Source organism: Onychomys torridus, chromosome 7, assembly GCF_903995425.1.
Source record: "Onychomys torridus chromosome 7, mOncTor1.1, whole genome shotgun sequence".
Taxonomy (NCBI): domain Eukaryota; kingdom Metazoa; phylum Chordata; class Mammalia; order Rodentia; family Cricetidae; genus Onychomys; species Onychomys torridus.
In genome coordinates, this window is record NC_050449.1 from 111,723,084 (window position 1) to 111,739,345 (window position 16,262).

Genomic DNA, 16,262 nt, shown 5'->3' on the forward strand with positions numbered 1-16,262 from the left:
GGCTCTGGTGAAGCTCGGTGCTCTGATCCTAAGTGGGCAGGTCAGTCAGCCATCTGACGTCACCCCCTGGCTTCTCCCTTCTGTGGAGCTGTCATGTGAACTACTACGCAGATGAGAACAAATACCCCTTCCTCCAGACAGCCAACAACTGGTCAAAGTTGATTGCACTCAAGTCCAGCCTAATGAACCAGAGTTTTATCAGGGCTTCCTTATAGGAGGATGGGCAGCTTGTGGTTGGTCACACCACTGAAGAAAATGTCCATCTCCCCTCCCTGGAAATGGTTAACCCTTTCATATCCTCAAGGTCAGGAGGCCAACAGCCTGGAAGATGGGGTTCTACAGCAGGTGCTCCAGGTTTGGCCCTTGGCTCCTTAGGCGCTGGACCATAGGGTAGTTTCTTCAGTCTCAGGCACCCCAGCAGTCCCCAAGTCACCCTTGTGCATCACCATGGTTAAGCTTCTCCCCTTGGACTCAGCTGCTGCCTAGACTTTAGGCTGCAGGGTCTTGCTAGTGTGCTCTGCCTCTGCTTATGGTCTCTGGCATTTCCCTGGATCTGTCCTTCAATACTACCTGTGCCCAAGCCAGTCACTCCAACTAAGCTCCATACTGACCTGTGACCTTCCTGCCAATGAAGCTCACCCTAGAGTTCCCTCCATAGGCCTGGAGCAGTACATCCTCCCTGCTCTGTTGAGAGATCACTGTCCCCACCCATCAGGCCATCCTCTGGATCTGGCCAAGTGGCTTCCATTTAATATACTAGACAGGCTACATCTTCAATCTCCTCAGGGGAGAGCGGTTGACTTCCCATCCTCCAGCCCCTCACTCTTGTGGCAAGGCAGGCCTGGGGACAGGTGCTGTTCTCCCTGGGGAGCAGGGAAAAATCCAATTTGCCTGAGTGGTTTGGTTGGCAAACCCCAGGAGCAGACCCCTAAGCAAACACCATATCTCCTCTGCAAATGTCCACTCTCGGGGGATCTGGTAAGCCTGGAGCTTCTGGTAGGACAGTAGGTGGGACACAGAGACACCCCAGGTTGTTGAAATGGACTGCTCTGTCTGAAGCTGTCTTCTGCTTTTCCACATGTGGCTACTGCAGGTCCAGGGGTTTCCTGTTTGACCCCTTCCCCCATGGGGCAGTCTCTCCAGCTGGACTGGCCCAGCTGCCCAGCACACAGCTCAGCAGTGCCCCCACCTGGTGCATTTGGTCCCCACACGCCTGCTCTGTGCAGCACTGACAGCCTTCCCTGAGGAAAAGCCCAGGGGACAGAGTAAGGAAACTGTAGTAAGTGATCTGGGCTGAGCAGGGTGTTTTTCTCCTGAGGACATGAGGGGCCTGCTAGGGTCTGAAACAGGATATCCAAGGCAATTTTTCCTCCCACAGAGCCTCTGGCTGCTGTGAAGAGTTGGGCTGTGGAACATGAGTGGGCTGAGAACAGAGGACCAGAGACTGGAACTCAGGCCAAACACAGCAGGATATAGGCCAAAGCTGACATTGAACTGCAGAGTCTCCTGCATTTTGCTTTCAAATGCTGAGATTACAGGCTTGTGCCTCCACACCTGGCTGAAACCACTCATTATTAAGAGGAAAGTGTGTGTGTGTGTGTGTGTGTGTGTGTGTGTGTGTGTGTGTGTATGTTTTGCATGTTTGCCTGCAGGCCAGAAGAGGGCACCAGAGCCATCTCTCCTGCCCCAAGAGGGAATATTTAAGCCAAGCAGAGTGGTACATGCCTGTAAACCCAGCATTTACAAAGTGAGGTGGAGGCTGGAGAGTTAGGAGGTCACTGAGGGTTGTTTTCTTTTCTTTTCTTTCTTTTTCTTTTTCTTTCTTTTTTTTTTTTTTTTTTTTTTTTTTGGTTTTTCAAGACAGGGTTTCTCTGTAGCTTTGGAGGCTGTCCTGGAACTTGTTTTGTAGACCAGACTGGCCTCAAACTCACAGAGATCCACCTGCCTCTGCTGGGATTACAGGCGTGTGCCACCATCACCCAGTGAGGGTTGTTTTCAACTACCTAAGAGTTTGAGGCAAGCCTGAACTACAAGAAATCCTGTCTTTGGGGACAGAAGACACCACATGATCACACTCCCATGAACTCACAGACCGAGGCAACAGGCATAGTGCCTGCACAGACCTCCCAGATAGGGTCCTAGAGCCAAAAGGAGAACTGGGCATATGCCCCATTCCGTAACCCAGAAGGTATCTTCAATTGATAATCACTTGCAAATGAAAATTTAGTTTTCTCCAAGGGAGTCTCACTAGGGAAACAAACTACTTTTTTCTTTTTTCTTTTTTTTTTTTTTTTTCCGAGACAGGGGTTCTCTGTGTAGTCCAGGCTGTCCTGGAACTCTCTCTGTAGACCAAGCTGGCCCCAAATTCAGAAATCCACCTACCTCTGCCTCCCGAGTGCTAGGATTAAAGGCATGTACCACCACCAGCCAGCCCAGCAAACTACTCTTAAGGGTAGGCTGCATACCCAGCAGTAGACGGCCAACAGAAAATGAACTCTACAGCATCTTTGGAGGTTCCTTGTCTCATAATGTCATGTTAGGGCTTTAAAGATGTGTGTGTGTGTGTGTGTGTGTGTGTATGTATACACACACATATATATGTACATATAAATATTTCTCTTTCTTACCCTACAGGCTCTTTGCATATATATTACGGCTCCCGGTTTGGGTTTGATGGGATTCCTGAGTGTGCTAAGGAGTGTCTCTGCGTCTATCTGTTTCTTGTGCCTTTTCTTGGCTCTTTCCCTTCTGTTTGTTTGTTTTGTCCTGTTCTGATGTGTTGTTCACTTTTGTTTTATCTTATTGCATTTTATTATGTTTTATTATTATTCCTTAGCAGCCTGTTTGCTTGTTTTTTTTTTTTGATTTATTTATTTATTTATTATGTATATAGTATTCTGCCTGCATGTGTCCATGCAGGCCAGAAGAGGGCACCAGATCTCATTACAGATGGTTGTGAGCCACCATGTGGTTGCTGGGAATTGAACTCAGGACCTCTGGAAGAGCAGTCGGTGATCTTAACCACTGAGCCATCTCTCCAGCCCGACCTGTTTGTTTTCTATTGAGAGATCCAGGTGAGAGGGAAGAGGCGGGGAGCTGAGAGGAAGAGAGGGAGGGAACACTGTAGTCAAGATAATATTATGTGAGGAAAAAAAGTATATTTTTAATAAAAGGGAAAAAAGAAAAATAGGTGCTGTCTGACAAAGAGAGTGATTTAAAAGGCCTGAGTTCACTCATATCAGATAGCTCACCACTGCCTGTAACTCCAGCCTCTGTGGATCCCAGGGCATCTGCACTCCGCCCATGCATGTATGCACATACACATAATTTTTAAATAATTTTAAAAACAAATGGTTCTTTAAAAGTTCCAGTCAACCAGATTATGATCTCAACACTGGGGAGGCTGAGGCAGGAAGATCACTGCGGTTTTGAGGTCTATATAATTCTAGGCCAACACGGTTTGATGCATGAAACATTATGTCTTTCTAAAAGATGTGGGTAAGATGGGAGAGATGGCTCAGTGGATGAGAACGTGCTATTTTATTTTTCTGAATGTTTTCCTTTTCTGTATCATTTCAGTTCATAGATTAAAAATCATAAACTATATAAAGAAAATGACAATGTGAAAGTGACCCCCAACCACCAGTTTCTGAATCTCATTCTCACAGATAATTTTCTGGGATAACACAGGGGAACGTCCTTCCAGACTTTACTTTCATACGTGAAGGAAACTAGGCAGGCATACCCCAGGGGATAAACACTGTAAAATCTGAAAGAAGATTAACATTTAATTTTCCTAAACCAAATTTGTTTTAAAGAGAGTCCAAACACAAACAGCAGGCACATCCTTGTTTGGGGAAAATAGGCTCCTTTCCCTTCAGAGCTCTGTTTGCTTAAACATCAAAGTTCACTGAGCGTTTGTCCAGCTGTAAACACTAACTCAGCTTTTTAAAAATCTTAGTGTCAGCTGCACAAGTTACTCATTTAACAGAAGGCAGGTCCAACACCCCTTCCAACTTGGACCAAGACTTATGTAATGCTTGCCCTGATAGGGATGGCTGGTCGAAATACTATCTTTACTCATAACAGCTTCCCACTGATTCAAAGACTAGTTTTATTTCTTCTGAGTCACAAAACTGAAGATAGATTTCAGTTCAAATATACCCTAAGATGAAGTCTTCTGCATAGAAATATAAAATTACAGATACATAGAGTAAATGATTAAATCTGAATTATAATTGGCTTATCTAATTCAGTCCCTAATTTTGGGTGGTTTGTTTTTTATTTTATTTTTTTAAAGATTTGTTTATTTATTATGTATATAGTGTTCTGTCTGCACATATCCCCATAGGTCAGAAGAGGGCACCTGATCTCATTACAGATGGTTGTGAGCCACCTTGTGGTGGCTGGGAATTGAACTCAGGATCTTTGGAAGAGCAAGCAGCACCCTTAACCTCTGAGCCATCTCTCCAGCCCTTGTTTTTTATTTTTGTCTTACAATACTAGGGAATGATTCTGTGGCCTTGCACCTGCTGGGCAAGTACTCTACTGCTGAGCTACACTCCAGCCCTCATTTTGTGTTTGTTTTTGTGTTTTTCGAGACAGGGTTTCTCTGTATAACAATCCTGGCTGTCCTGAAACTCACTCTGTAGACCAGGCTGGCCTCCAACTCAGAGATCCGCCTGCCTCTGCCTCCTGAGTGCTGGAATTAAAGGCATGTTCCACCACTGCCCTGTCCAACACTCATTTCAATTTTCAGACAGAGATCACTAAATTGCTCAGGCTGATCTTGAACTTAACTCTGTAGTCCAGGCTAGATAGATGTGGGTGCTGGACTCATCTCCTCTGCAAGAGCAGTATGTGCTCTTAATCATGGAGCCATCTCTCCAGCTCGTCTCTCTCTTCTGTGCTTAAAGTCTACATTAAAATATCTTGAGCCATCAAGATGGCTCAGTAGGTAAGGGCCCTGGCTGGCAAGCCTTCTGACCTGAGATTGAGCCCAGAATCTGCAGGGTAGAAGAAAAGAACCTGTTTCTGCACACTGTCCTCTGACTGCTACACACACACCATCACTCACACTAAATAATAAATGTAAAAACAAAAATCTCTGAACCATTCTGCGGTATGTTGGCTAGTCCTGAAATTATCTTCTGTGTTGAAGCCAGGCATCTCAGTTTGACCCGAGTTGAGGTAACTAAAAGATTAGGGGAACTCCTCAGGTTCCTGTGTGTGTCAGGGTGGAGTTCTGTCTTCTTCCCTGCACCCCTCGACAGCATGAGTTACCCCCTTTCTCTAGGGACATACACACAGAGGAGGCCATTTGCAAAGCTGAGAAAGAGCCTCACTAGGAGTCAGTACTGTAGCCTTAGAGAAACAGGTGTTTGCTGTTTAGGCCATGACATTGGCCACAACACACAGTAAGGTCCTTGGGGTCTCACTGATTCCTTTCTGGCTGAATTCTTAAGATCTACCTCTCTGCTGTTCACCCTAACAGACTTCTGGTGGCCATGTGTAACTGCTAAAAGCTGGACATTCCAGGAAGGTTCTTGTCTGCCCCCCTCCCCCCAGCTGAGGACCAAACCCAGCGCCTTGCACTTGCTAGGCAAGTGCTCTACCACTGAGCTAAATCCCCAACCAGGAAGGTTCTTCTAATGGCTTCTACCTTATGCCTGTCATGATTTCTGTGTTGTTGGATGTGTTCTTCATAATTCTTTCTGAGCAACCTCCATCTGCTCTGAGCCTGAGTCTCACTGTGTAGTTCTGGTGGTAGTGGCCTCTTGTGGATTTCATCATTGGCTTGCTTGCTTTATTTATTTATTTACTTATTTATCTATTTATTTATTTGTTTGTTTGTGAGTCTGAATCTCACTGTGTAGTCCTGGTAGTAGTGGCCTCTTGTGGATTTCATCATTGGCTTTATTTATTTGTTTGTTTGTTTGTTTGTTTGTTTATTATTTGTTTATTTGTGAGTCTGAATCTCACTGTGTAGTCCTGGTGGTAGTGGCCTCTTGTGGAGGCCTGAGCCTTTTTTGTTTTTGTTTTTTTCCTTTTAAGATTTATTTATTAGGTATACAGTGTTCTGCCTACATGTATGTCTGCACACCAGAAGAGGGCACCAGATCTCTGCCTCCAGAACCTGCAGAACGCAAAGGCCTGAGCCTTTTTGTTTTGTTTCTTTTAAGATTTATTTGTTTATTATGTATGCATGCACACCAGAGGAGGGCACCAGATCTCATTATGGATGGTTGTGAGCCACCATGTGGTTGCTGGGAATTAAACTCAGGACCTCTGGAAGAACAGCCAGTGCTCTAACCATCTCTCCAGCCCCACCTTGGCCCCATTCTCCCCCCCCCCCAGCAGAGCTGTGGACCGAACCCAGGGCCTTGCGCTTGCTAGGCAAGCACTCTACCACTGAGCTAAGTCCCCAACTCTTAGCCCCATTCTTTATCCCACTGTGCATCCACACCTTTTCCTGGCCTCATCCACCACTTGACTTTGGGCTAGCCACAGGACATACTTCTCAAATGGCTGCCCAAGCTCTTTTCTGGTGTTCTCAGACATGTGCACCGTCAGCATACTGAGCTCAGGGTGAGGGCGAGAGTCATGTGGAGCAGAGCCACCCCAACTGAGCTAGGCTTAGATGAGCTCACCCTCAGGTAATTTGTGGACAACAACAAAAGATAATTTCAAAGTGGGTATGGTGGCATAGACCTGCAATTACCACATTTGGGAAGGTGAGGCAGGAGGATCAGGAATTCAAGGCCAGTCTCAGCTACACAGTGAATTCCAGGCTAACCTGGAGCACATGAGATCTTGTCTTAAAATACAATAAAACAGATTTTGTCACACCAGACCTGGTGTCACAGGCTTGTAATCTTGGCCACCAGGGAGGCTCTGGCAGGAGGATTATAAACTCAAGGGCACTGGGCAGAAGGATCTTTTGAGCCCAGACATTTTATATGTTCAACCTGGGACATACAGCAAGACTGTCAAAACAAACAAAAATAAGAGGAGAGAGAGAGAGAGAGAGAGAGAGAGAGAGAGAGAGAGAGAGGATGATCATTATTTCTCAGATAGATCTAGATCTTGCTATGTATCCCAGGCTGGCCACAAACTCATAGTCTCCCTCCCTCCCTCCCTCCCTCTCTCCCTCCCTCCCTCCTTCCCTCCCTTCCTTCCTTCCTTCCAAATGGAATTAGTATATAGTTTAATTAAGATTTTGATTTTTGTAGTTACAAAAGGTTGACTCGGGCACTGGAGAGATGGTGTAGTGGTTAAGAGCACTGACTGCTCTTCCTAAGGACCAGGGTTCAATTCCCAGCACCCACGTGGCAGCTCACAGCTGTCTGTAACTCCAGTCCCAAGGGACCAGGGGACCTACACACAGACAAAACACCAATACACATAAGATAAAAAAATTAATTAATTAAAAAAAAAAAAAAGGGTTGACTCTAGGGCACAGGTTAGGCAAAATCTCTACCTTCAGTTCCCACTTACTTTTTTTTTCCTTCTTCTTCTTCTTCTTCTTCTTCTTCTTCTTCTTCTTCTTTTTGTAGGGTGAGGGATGGTCTCTCGGTGTAGCTTTGGCTGACCTGGAATTTGCTATGTAGATCAGGTTGGCCTCAAACTCATAAAGATCCATCTGCCCAGCCTCCCTAGTGCTGGAATTAAATGCAATACAACAACACCCAGCTTGGCCTTCAGCACCTCCCCCACCCCCCCACACACCTTTTATTTTGAGACAGTCTCTTTATTATGTAGCCCTGGCTGTCCTGAAAGGTTCTATGTAGACCAGGCTGACCTTGAATTTAGAGCTCCACCTGTCTCTGCCTTTTGAGTACTCGGTTGAAAGCATGTGCCACCACAACTGGCTTCTTCAGCCCCCTTTTAATTTTATTTTGAGACAGGGTTTCAATAATTTATCCAGAATGGTCTTGAACTTGAGATCCTCCTGTTTCAGCCTCTGAAGTGCTGGGATTACAGGTATATGCCACCATGACTAGGAGAACATTTGCTTCCTCCCTCCCTTCCTCCCTCCCTCCCTCCCTCCCTCCTCCCTCCCTCCCTCCCTTCCTTCCTTTCTTCCTTCCAAATGGAGTTAGTATATATAAAATACAAGGCCCAGACAAACAAAAGATAGAATGGAGTTGTGTGGTGATAGTTTGTTTGTGATCTAACAAATAAAGCTTGCCTGAAGATCAGAGTGTGGAGCTAAGCCACTAGTTAGCCATGGAGGCCAGGCAGTGGTGGCACACACCTTTAATCCCAACACTCAGGAGGTGGAGTCAGGAAGTGAGAGGAATATAAGGCAGGAGGAGATAGGAGCTGGCACTCTTTCAGGCTGAGGATTTGGTAGAGGTAAGAAATCTGGTGGCTGGCTGATCTGCTTCTCTGGATGTTCAGCTTTCACCCTGAATCTGACTCTGGGTTTTTATTAATAAGACCAATTAGGATTTTGTGCTACAGAGCTGGTCAAACCACTATGAGGACTAAGTGTGCTCAGCAGGTCCCAGTGTCTGACGGTTGGCATCCTGAGTGGTGACTGCCGAGAGCCTGTGTCCCCAATGAGCAGTAAATGTCCTGGAGGACAGGGACTTAGTTTAAGTGCCTTCTTGTTCAGACTGAGCTCCAAGCTGCTGGAGTTCAGCAAGGGAAGAGTCTGATGATCCAACTGCACATTGTCTGCACTTCCTGTAGGCAGGTGGATGTCATGGTGATTTCTAGAAAGATGTCACCAGGGGAAAAGAAGGTGCTCTCAGCTCTATGAACTCATGTTTTGGGTTCATGTCTGGCTTTGCCTTGCCTGACACATTAGCCCACCAATGCATTACCTGACAACCAAGATAAATGAGTCTCATCCATGGGGGGCATTGCAACCTCTGGTTTTTTCTCAAATGTTGCCATTTATTTATTGGCACATGTATGTTTGTTTGTTTATGGTGTGTGTATGTGTGTTGGCACATGTGCCATGCTGTGCGTGTGGATGTCAGAAGATAACTTGTAAGATGTGTAGGATCTTTCTACCACGTGGATCCTGTAAGGTACTCATGTTAGTGGCAAGTGCCTTTAGTCTCCTGAACCATCTCACAGACCCAAGAACACTGATTTTTAAATCCAGAGGTGAGATGTGCTAGGTACCGACAAGGCCAGTCAAAGCCCAGGTCTTCCAACCTCAGGACCCATTTCCTTGTGACTTTCGATCACTACCATGAGATGGACAGCTACTCCACTACCCAAGAGGCAATTCCAAAAGATTCCCTGGCTCAGAACCACCTGAGGGACCTGCAGGAACTAGTCACGCCAGAGTTCCCACCTGCGCCCCACGTGTCTCCAAGGAAAGCTAAGCCTTCTTAAGGTAGGGGGGTGACCCTGGAGGGAAGCCGCTGCCCTGCAGGGTTGGGACCATCAAGTGCCCCAGCTAGACGCAGTCCCACTAACGTCCTCCGGCAGGCGGCGCCAGAGTGTGGACCGCCTCGTGACTCCAGTCCAGAGTCCTGCGGGGCGTGGCGAGGGGCGGGTCCTGGCGTCGCTGGGTGTCGGAGCGCGGCGACCATCTGGCAGACAATCTCGCAGCCGCGGGACACATGGACCGACGGACTCACAGACCGGCAGCGGGAACCCCCAGGGCCATGACGGAGCACGCGGGCCGCCGCTGTTGCCTGGGCTGGGACTTCAGCACGCAGCAGGTTCGTGCGGGTCGCGGTGCGCCCAGGGGGAGCCTGGCAATGCCCTGCCAGCCAGACTCGATCTCCCGGAAACCGCGGGTGCCTCCCCGCGGAACTCCGTGGACGTACATCGGAGAGAAGTGACTTGAGGGGTCCACGCGGAGCCAGGGTTGCGGATGGCAGGGGCCCAGCTAAAACAGAAGAGCCCACAGGCTGGCAGAGGCGTGCGCGCATGCAAAACCTAGATCCGGATCACAGCCTTTACTATTTTTATTTATTATTTTATTTTATATTTTGAGACAAGGCCTTACTATGTAGACCAGACTCACTGTGTAGACCAGGCTGGCCTTGAACTCATAGAGATCCTCCCGAATTTTCCTCCCGAGTGCTGTGTTTAAAGGAGGGCACCACCATGGCAGGCACCTTTTGTTTTTAAATGTGAAATGGCTTAGTGTGTAAACGGATTTTGCCTGTCCACTGTCCCCTCCCCCTCCCCCCAGTGACCTCTCTTGGCTGGCAGCAGCCTGCCAGGGTCCGGGCTTCCAGGACTGCTGGTCAGAGGTTGGTGTTTCCAGCAGGTAGCTGAGTGCAATTATAACCTGGCTTCCAAGCAGGCATGGGACGCCCAGGGAGGGGTTCAATATGCATTCTTGAGGAATACACACAGTGGCTGTGAAACCCTTCTCCTCAGATGGGTGAAGAGAGGCAGAACTTTTTGGGTCTCTGAGGGGAACATCCCATAGGACTCAGAGAGTCTCCTTGCTTGCTCTATTATACCTGTTCCTCATCTTCCCTGAGCTTGGAATGGCTTCATTGGGACGTCATGTATGGCTTGACAGTGGTCATGGCTCTGGGGACAACCCTGGAGACATGCCTCCTTGTCAGGTGTAGAATCCTGGTCTCCACTGTTTGGGGAGCAGATGCTTACAGACAGTGGAGTTCCACCTGGCTTTCCCAGTCTCTAATTCATCCATCCTTCCTTCCTTCCTTCCTTCCTTCCTTCCTTCCTTCCTTCCTTCCTCCCTCCCTCCCTCCCTCCCTCCCTCCCTCCCTCTTTCTTTCTTTCTTTCTTTCTTTCTTTCTTTCTTTCTTTCTTTCTTTCTTTCTACTAAATCTTTGAACATGTGCCCCATGAAACTTCTTCTGCCGTGGTTACAACGCTACCCTCTCTGTGAACCATGACTGAAGTTAGAAGTCCCTTGGGCCATAAGCAGAGGCTGAGAAAACCCTGGACACCATTTTCATAAATGTCTTCCAGGTTAAAATTGTTGCTGTTGATGTAGAGTTGAACATCTTCTACGAGGATAGTGTACATTTTGACAGAGACCTTCCCGAATTTGGGTATGTAGCTCGTGTGCATGGGAGAGTGGGTGGGCAGTTTGAGGTCTTCCCTAAACCATTTACATTTATCAGCTGCGCTGTTCTGACTTAACCCAGTTGCCAGAGAGGTGCTCTACATAGAACTTGAGCACCTTCTATTATTACTGTTGTTGTTATTGTGTATAAGTGTTTGTTTGCATGTATGTCTGTGTACCACATTCATGCCTGGGGCCCACATAGGACAGAAGACAACATCTGATCCCCTGTAACTGGAGTTACAGATGGTTGTGAGCCACCACAGGGTGCTGGGAATCGAACTCAGGTTTTAACCTCTGAGTTATCTCTCCGCCCCTGAGAATCTTCTCTTTCCATACAGAGAGTGATTTCTCCCCTATTCTTTCCCAGTTCAATCCATCCATTCACACATACATTTGAGGTCTGTTTTTACCAGGCACTGTGCTGGATGCTAAAGTTTGATGGTTGTACTTGGCTATCTTCTGTTGCTAATGCAAGAGTACCACAGACTGGTGAAGTTATAAAGAAAAATGTTCACAAAGCGGAGGTAGTGGTGCACACCTTTGATCCCAGCACTTGGGAGACAGGCAGGTAGATCTCTGTGAGTTCCAGGCCAGCCAGGACTACAGAGTGAGTTCTAGCCAGAGAAACCCTATCTCAAAAAAACAAATGAACAAAAAACAAAACAAAACAGTTCCCATCAGCTCATGCTTCTGGCCAGAGTCCAGTGGTCACACCAGGCCAGCTTGAGCTACAATGTAAGACTCTGAGGGGAACAACAAAAACAACCAGTTTTCAGTGGTGAGGCCCAACCCTGCCTTCTAGGAAAGGTTTTCTCTTCTGAGGTGTCTTCTAGAAAATGCTTCCCCAGGGCTGGAGAGATGGCTCAGCAGTTAAGAGCACTGACTGCTCTTCCAGAGGACCTGAGTTCAGTTCCCAACACCCACATAGTGACTCACAGCCATCTATGAGTCCAGTTCTAGGGGATCTTATAGCCTGTTCTGACCTCCCAGGGCACTAGGCACGCATGTAGTACACAGACATACATATAGATAAACACATGCATATAGATAAGTTGAAAACTGGAAAAAATGAGCTGTCCAGTTTCATATGAAAAAAGATCCCACGTCTTTTCTTTACATCTTCCCCTGGTGAGTACATAATTTCTGCTTGGCACTCAGGAATATTGTCCTCTACCTGGAGGTCTCTTACACCATGGGGCAGCTCCTCAGAGCTCAGCCTGCCCTGGAGCTCCATTCCACATACCTGTTCTCCCTGCAGAACTCAGGGCGGTGTCCATGTACACAAGGACAGGCTGACGGTCACCTCTCCAGTCCTGATGTGGGTCCAGGTAAGCATAGGGAGGCTCCCTTCCTTCTTCTGTATCCAGCCTGTCACTGGTGGCCCCAAGGTGGCAGATGATGGGGCATTTGGTGAGACTATTTAACCCTTTAACCAGAATTAAAGTAAGTTGAGTGGTTCCTGGGGCAAACCAGCCTTAGCTGATGTCATTGTCTGTAAGAACTCACAGGGGACTTCCAGGTACCAGAGCCACAAAGGTTGGCAGGCCCTGCCTTTGAAGATTTATTTATTTTTAAAGGCTGGGTCTCATAGCTCAGGGTGGTCTCAAACTCACTATGTGGCCAAGGATGACCCTGATCTTCTGATCCTCCTGTCTTTACCCCTTAAGTGTGGGGCTATAGGTGTGTAGGGTCATGCCCCTATGCATTCCTGGCGCTTCTACCAACTGAGCTGTATCCCTGGCCCATGCCACCTCTGAAGGGACACAGAGCCAGGCTTTCCCAGGCCCTGATGTCAGTCCAAGCATGGCCTCTGGTGTCTTAGTGTTTGTCCCCACGCATGGTCACTCAGAATAGTGTCTTATAATCAACTAGCCAGGCTGAGATCAACCCAAGCTAACCCTGCCTGCGTTGGACCATCTGCCCTGGTCCGCCTCTGGCCAGATCTGGTGGCCTGAGCAAGGATTTGCTCAACATGGACATGATAGGGCTTGGATTGCCTCATGTGCTGGTGGCACCAAAGTCCTTCAACTTGAGAGTCAAGGGCAGCACTGTGTGTATCTGCCGGAAGTTCTTCTCCATCCTCCAGTTGAACCATTGCCTACATTATTTCTCTTTAAAAACTGAGCTAGAGTGAGTTCTGTTTTGTCTGCCCGATCATGGGTCAAACACTGGAAGACAGGAGTTAAGGATGGGTTCTACCCAGACAGGTTGGCTGAAAGGATCTCCAGAGACTGCGCCAGACCAAAGTTGGTAGTGGGAAGTCGAAGGCAAGGGCCGAGAGGTCCCCGACATTAAGGACTATGTCAGGGTAGGTGGGGGAGATCCTGGGTTGCCTGTAGAGCCAGGGTGGTCACTGAGCTGTTGCAGCCTCTGGAGCTGGACTTGTTTTGAACTTTGCCGCCTGTCCCTGCCCTCCTGCCTGAGGTTTGACAAGCGTGTTGTCAGGGCCAGGAATGATTTCAGCATGGAGTGGGGATGTCAGGGTCAGACAAAAGCTGGAGTGGTTTCTCTGCCATCAGAAGACACGGACTGGGATGAGTCTCAGATTCCTGCCGCGAAATGTTCCTATATCTGTCTGTCATCTTTCATAAAATATACACATACTGATGCAGGTCTTCATGTGTTCCAGATTGGCCTCAAACACTGTGTACCTGAGGGTGACCTTGAACTTCTGATCCCCTAGCCGCCTCCTGAGTGCTAAGATAATAATCACGTGCCACCACGCTTGCTTGTATGGGGCTTTATGTGTGGTAGGCCAGGGTTCAACCAATTTAGCTGCGGCCTAGCCCATCTGGCCATGAGGTCTTCGCATGTGACCATGAGGTCACACTCCGCTGGACACCACCGTCCATCCCACCCCTCCTGGGAAGAGAGTTCCGTTGGATGGCGCAATGGCACTTGGCAGCATGCTGCCGCTCCCCTCACTCCTTTCGCCTCAGGCTCCTGTGCACAGTCTGGACCCCGCACCCTCCACCGATGGCAACACCTGCCCGCCTTGCTCTTCTCTGTCCTACTCGGGTCATTCAGATGGTGAAGTACAAACACAAGTAAAAGGAAAACAAAACTTCGAGCTGTTTGCTTTGGCTCTTCCTTAGTGCTTGGAGGATGCCAAGTAGAGACGGAAATCCTGAGGATTAATGGTTTATGATTTCGTTTATTCAACATTTGTTTAGGCAGAGTAGACATGGTGGTGCATATCTGGAATCCTGGCATTTCAGAGGTGGAGACAGAAGATCAGGAGTTCAAGGTCACCTTAGCTGTTGGGAGCATAGCATGAAGGTCCTTGTGTCTACAGATCTCCAGAGAAACCAGGAATGCTAAGCACTCCGGATTGTCTTTCCAGGGGGAAGGTGTAAAACCTGTTCTTCCATCCAGAAAGCTGAGCATTGGAAGTGATTAATAGCCTAGTGTTATCTGTTGGGCCAGGCCATATCAAGCTCCTACAATTAGGGCAGGCAGTGGCTAGGAGCCAATGACCTCTATTAAGCTAGTACAGGTAGCCTATCTCTAGAACCCATCTTCTTGGGAGAAAGGACATGTGACCTGAGTTGAGTCTCAATGTAATTATGCTTCCTTGTGCACCAGGGGTTGTACTGTACCAGGAAACTTTTTTCCAAATTATACTGGGCTCAACTATATTGGGAATAAGCTGCCAGTTATTAGACTCCCCATAGTCTGATCCAGGTTGATGAAGTCAATCTGCACCAGGTTTTCTCTTCCTTCCTTCCTTCCTTCCTTCCTTCCTTCCTTCCTTCCTTCCTTCCTTCCTTCCTTTCTTTCTTTCTTTCTTTTCTGAAACAAGGTTTCTCTATAACTCTGGCTGTCACTCTGTAGACCGAGCTGGCCTAGAACTCAGAGATCCACCTGCCTCTTCCTCCCAAGCACTGGAATTAAAGGCCTACGCCACCACCGCCCAGCTCAGGTTTTCATACTATGTCTTCGAGCAGTTTGCTTCCCTTCCTGGATACCGGCAAGGACTCTCTCACTTAGCTACATAGTGAGTTGGGGGCCAGCCTGGACTACATGAGACCCTCTCTCAAAAAAGCAAAAATAGGGGCTGGAGAGATGACTTAGTGGTTAAGAGTACTTGCTGCTCTTCCAGAGGACCTGAGCTTAGTTCCCAGCACCCATGCCAGATTGCTCACAGTCATCCAGCTCCAGCTTCAGAGGATCAGGTGACCTCTTCTGGCCTCTTCAGGCTCCTGCACACATGGGATACACACCAATACAAATAAATGTTGTTTTGTTCTGTTGGATTTTTCAAGACAAGGATTCTCTGTGTAACAGCCCTAGCAATCCTGGAGTTTGCTTTGTAGATCAGGCTGGCCTTAAACTCACAGAGATCCACCTACTCCTAAGTGCTGGGATTAAAGGGATAAGCCACCATGTCTGGCCAAAAAAAAAAAAAAGAACATTTAAAACAGACAAACAAAAAAATGTGTTTAGCCAAGTTGAGCCTTTTATGTGGCTGAGGCCAGCTTGTTTAATTAGCTGTCCTGACACTTACAGATCCTGTATTGATAACCCTCCTCTCTGTGTCACAGTTGACATTTCTAAGCTGAGGTTCATAGAGGACTCAGTGGTTCTGTTGGGTCATGGTGGATTCTGTTCTTCTTCCCAGGCTCTGGACCTGATCCTAGAGAAAATGAAGGCTTCTGGCTTTGACTTCTCTCAAGTTCTAGCCTTATCTGGGGCAGGCCAGGTTTGTCAACAGCAGCTCCATCTGCCCTGGGAACTTGGCTGTCTCAGCAATGGGTGGGTGCTGAGCTGATGGCTTCCTGTGGAGTGCGCATTTCTTTCTTTTCTTTTCTTTTCTTTTCTCTTTCTTCCCTCCCTCCCTCCCTCCCTCCCTCCCTTCCTTCCTTTTTCTTTTTCTTTTTAGATTTTTCCAGACAGGGTTTCTCTATGTAGCTCTGACTGTCCTGGAACTTGGCTCTGTAGACCAGGCTGGCCTCAGAAGTGAGTACACATTTCTTTGGTAGTGACAGTACCTCCAGCTCGTTCACCTTAGGGGCTGTAATGGCTGGTCTTCTTGCAAAAGGATCTGAGGTGCTTCTATGATAAGGTATAAATAGGACATTTAGGTGGGCTTGGTGGTATAGGCCTGTAATCCCAGCAAGGCTAAGGCAAGAGGATTGTAAGTTCAAGGCCTACCTGGGTTATTCAGGGTGAGTTTAAAGCTAGTCTGGGCAAGTTAATGAGACCCTGTCTCAAAGTAAACTGGAGGGCTAGGATATAA

At 47.7% G+C, this 16,262-nt stretch overlaps 1 protein-coding gene across 8 annotated transcripts in view; it reads left to right on the forward strand.

The window, feature by feature from the left end:
* Nucleotides 1–9,360: 9,360 nt before the first annotated feature.
* Nucleotides 9,361–16,262, forward strand: part of Xylb (xylulokinase) — a 36,637-nt gene continuing 29,735 nt past the window's right edge. The window contains exons 1-4 of one of the 8 annotated variants that reach the window (XM_036194273.1): nt 9,361–9,686; nt 10,924–11,006; nt 12,282–12,351; nt 15,645–15,725. In XM_036194273.1, the coding sequence (XP_036050166.1) occupies nt 9,585–9,686; nt 10,924–11,006; nt 12,282–12,351; nt 15,645–15,725 (336 nt within the window). In that variant the 5' untranslated portion in view covers nt 9,361–9,584. The other 7 variants (XM_036194275.1, XM_036194279.1, XM_036194274.1 and 4 more) reach the window with 7 other exon arrangements.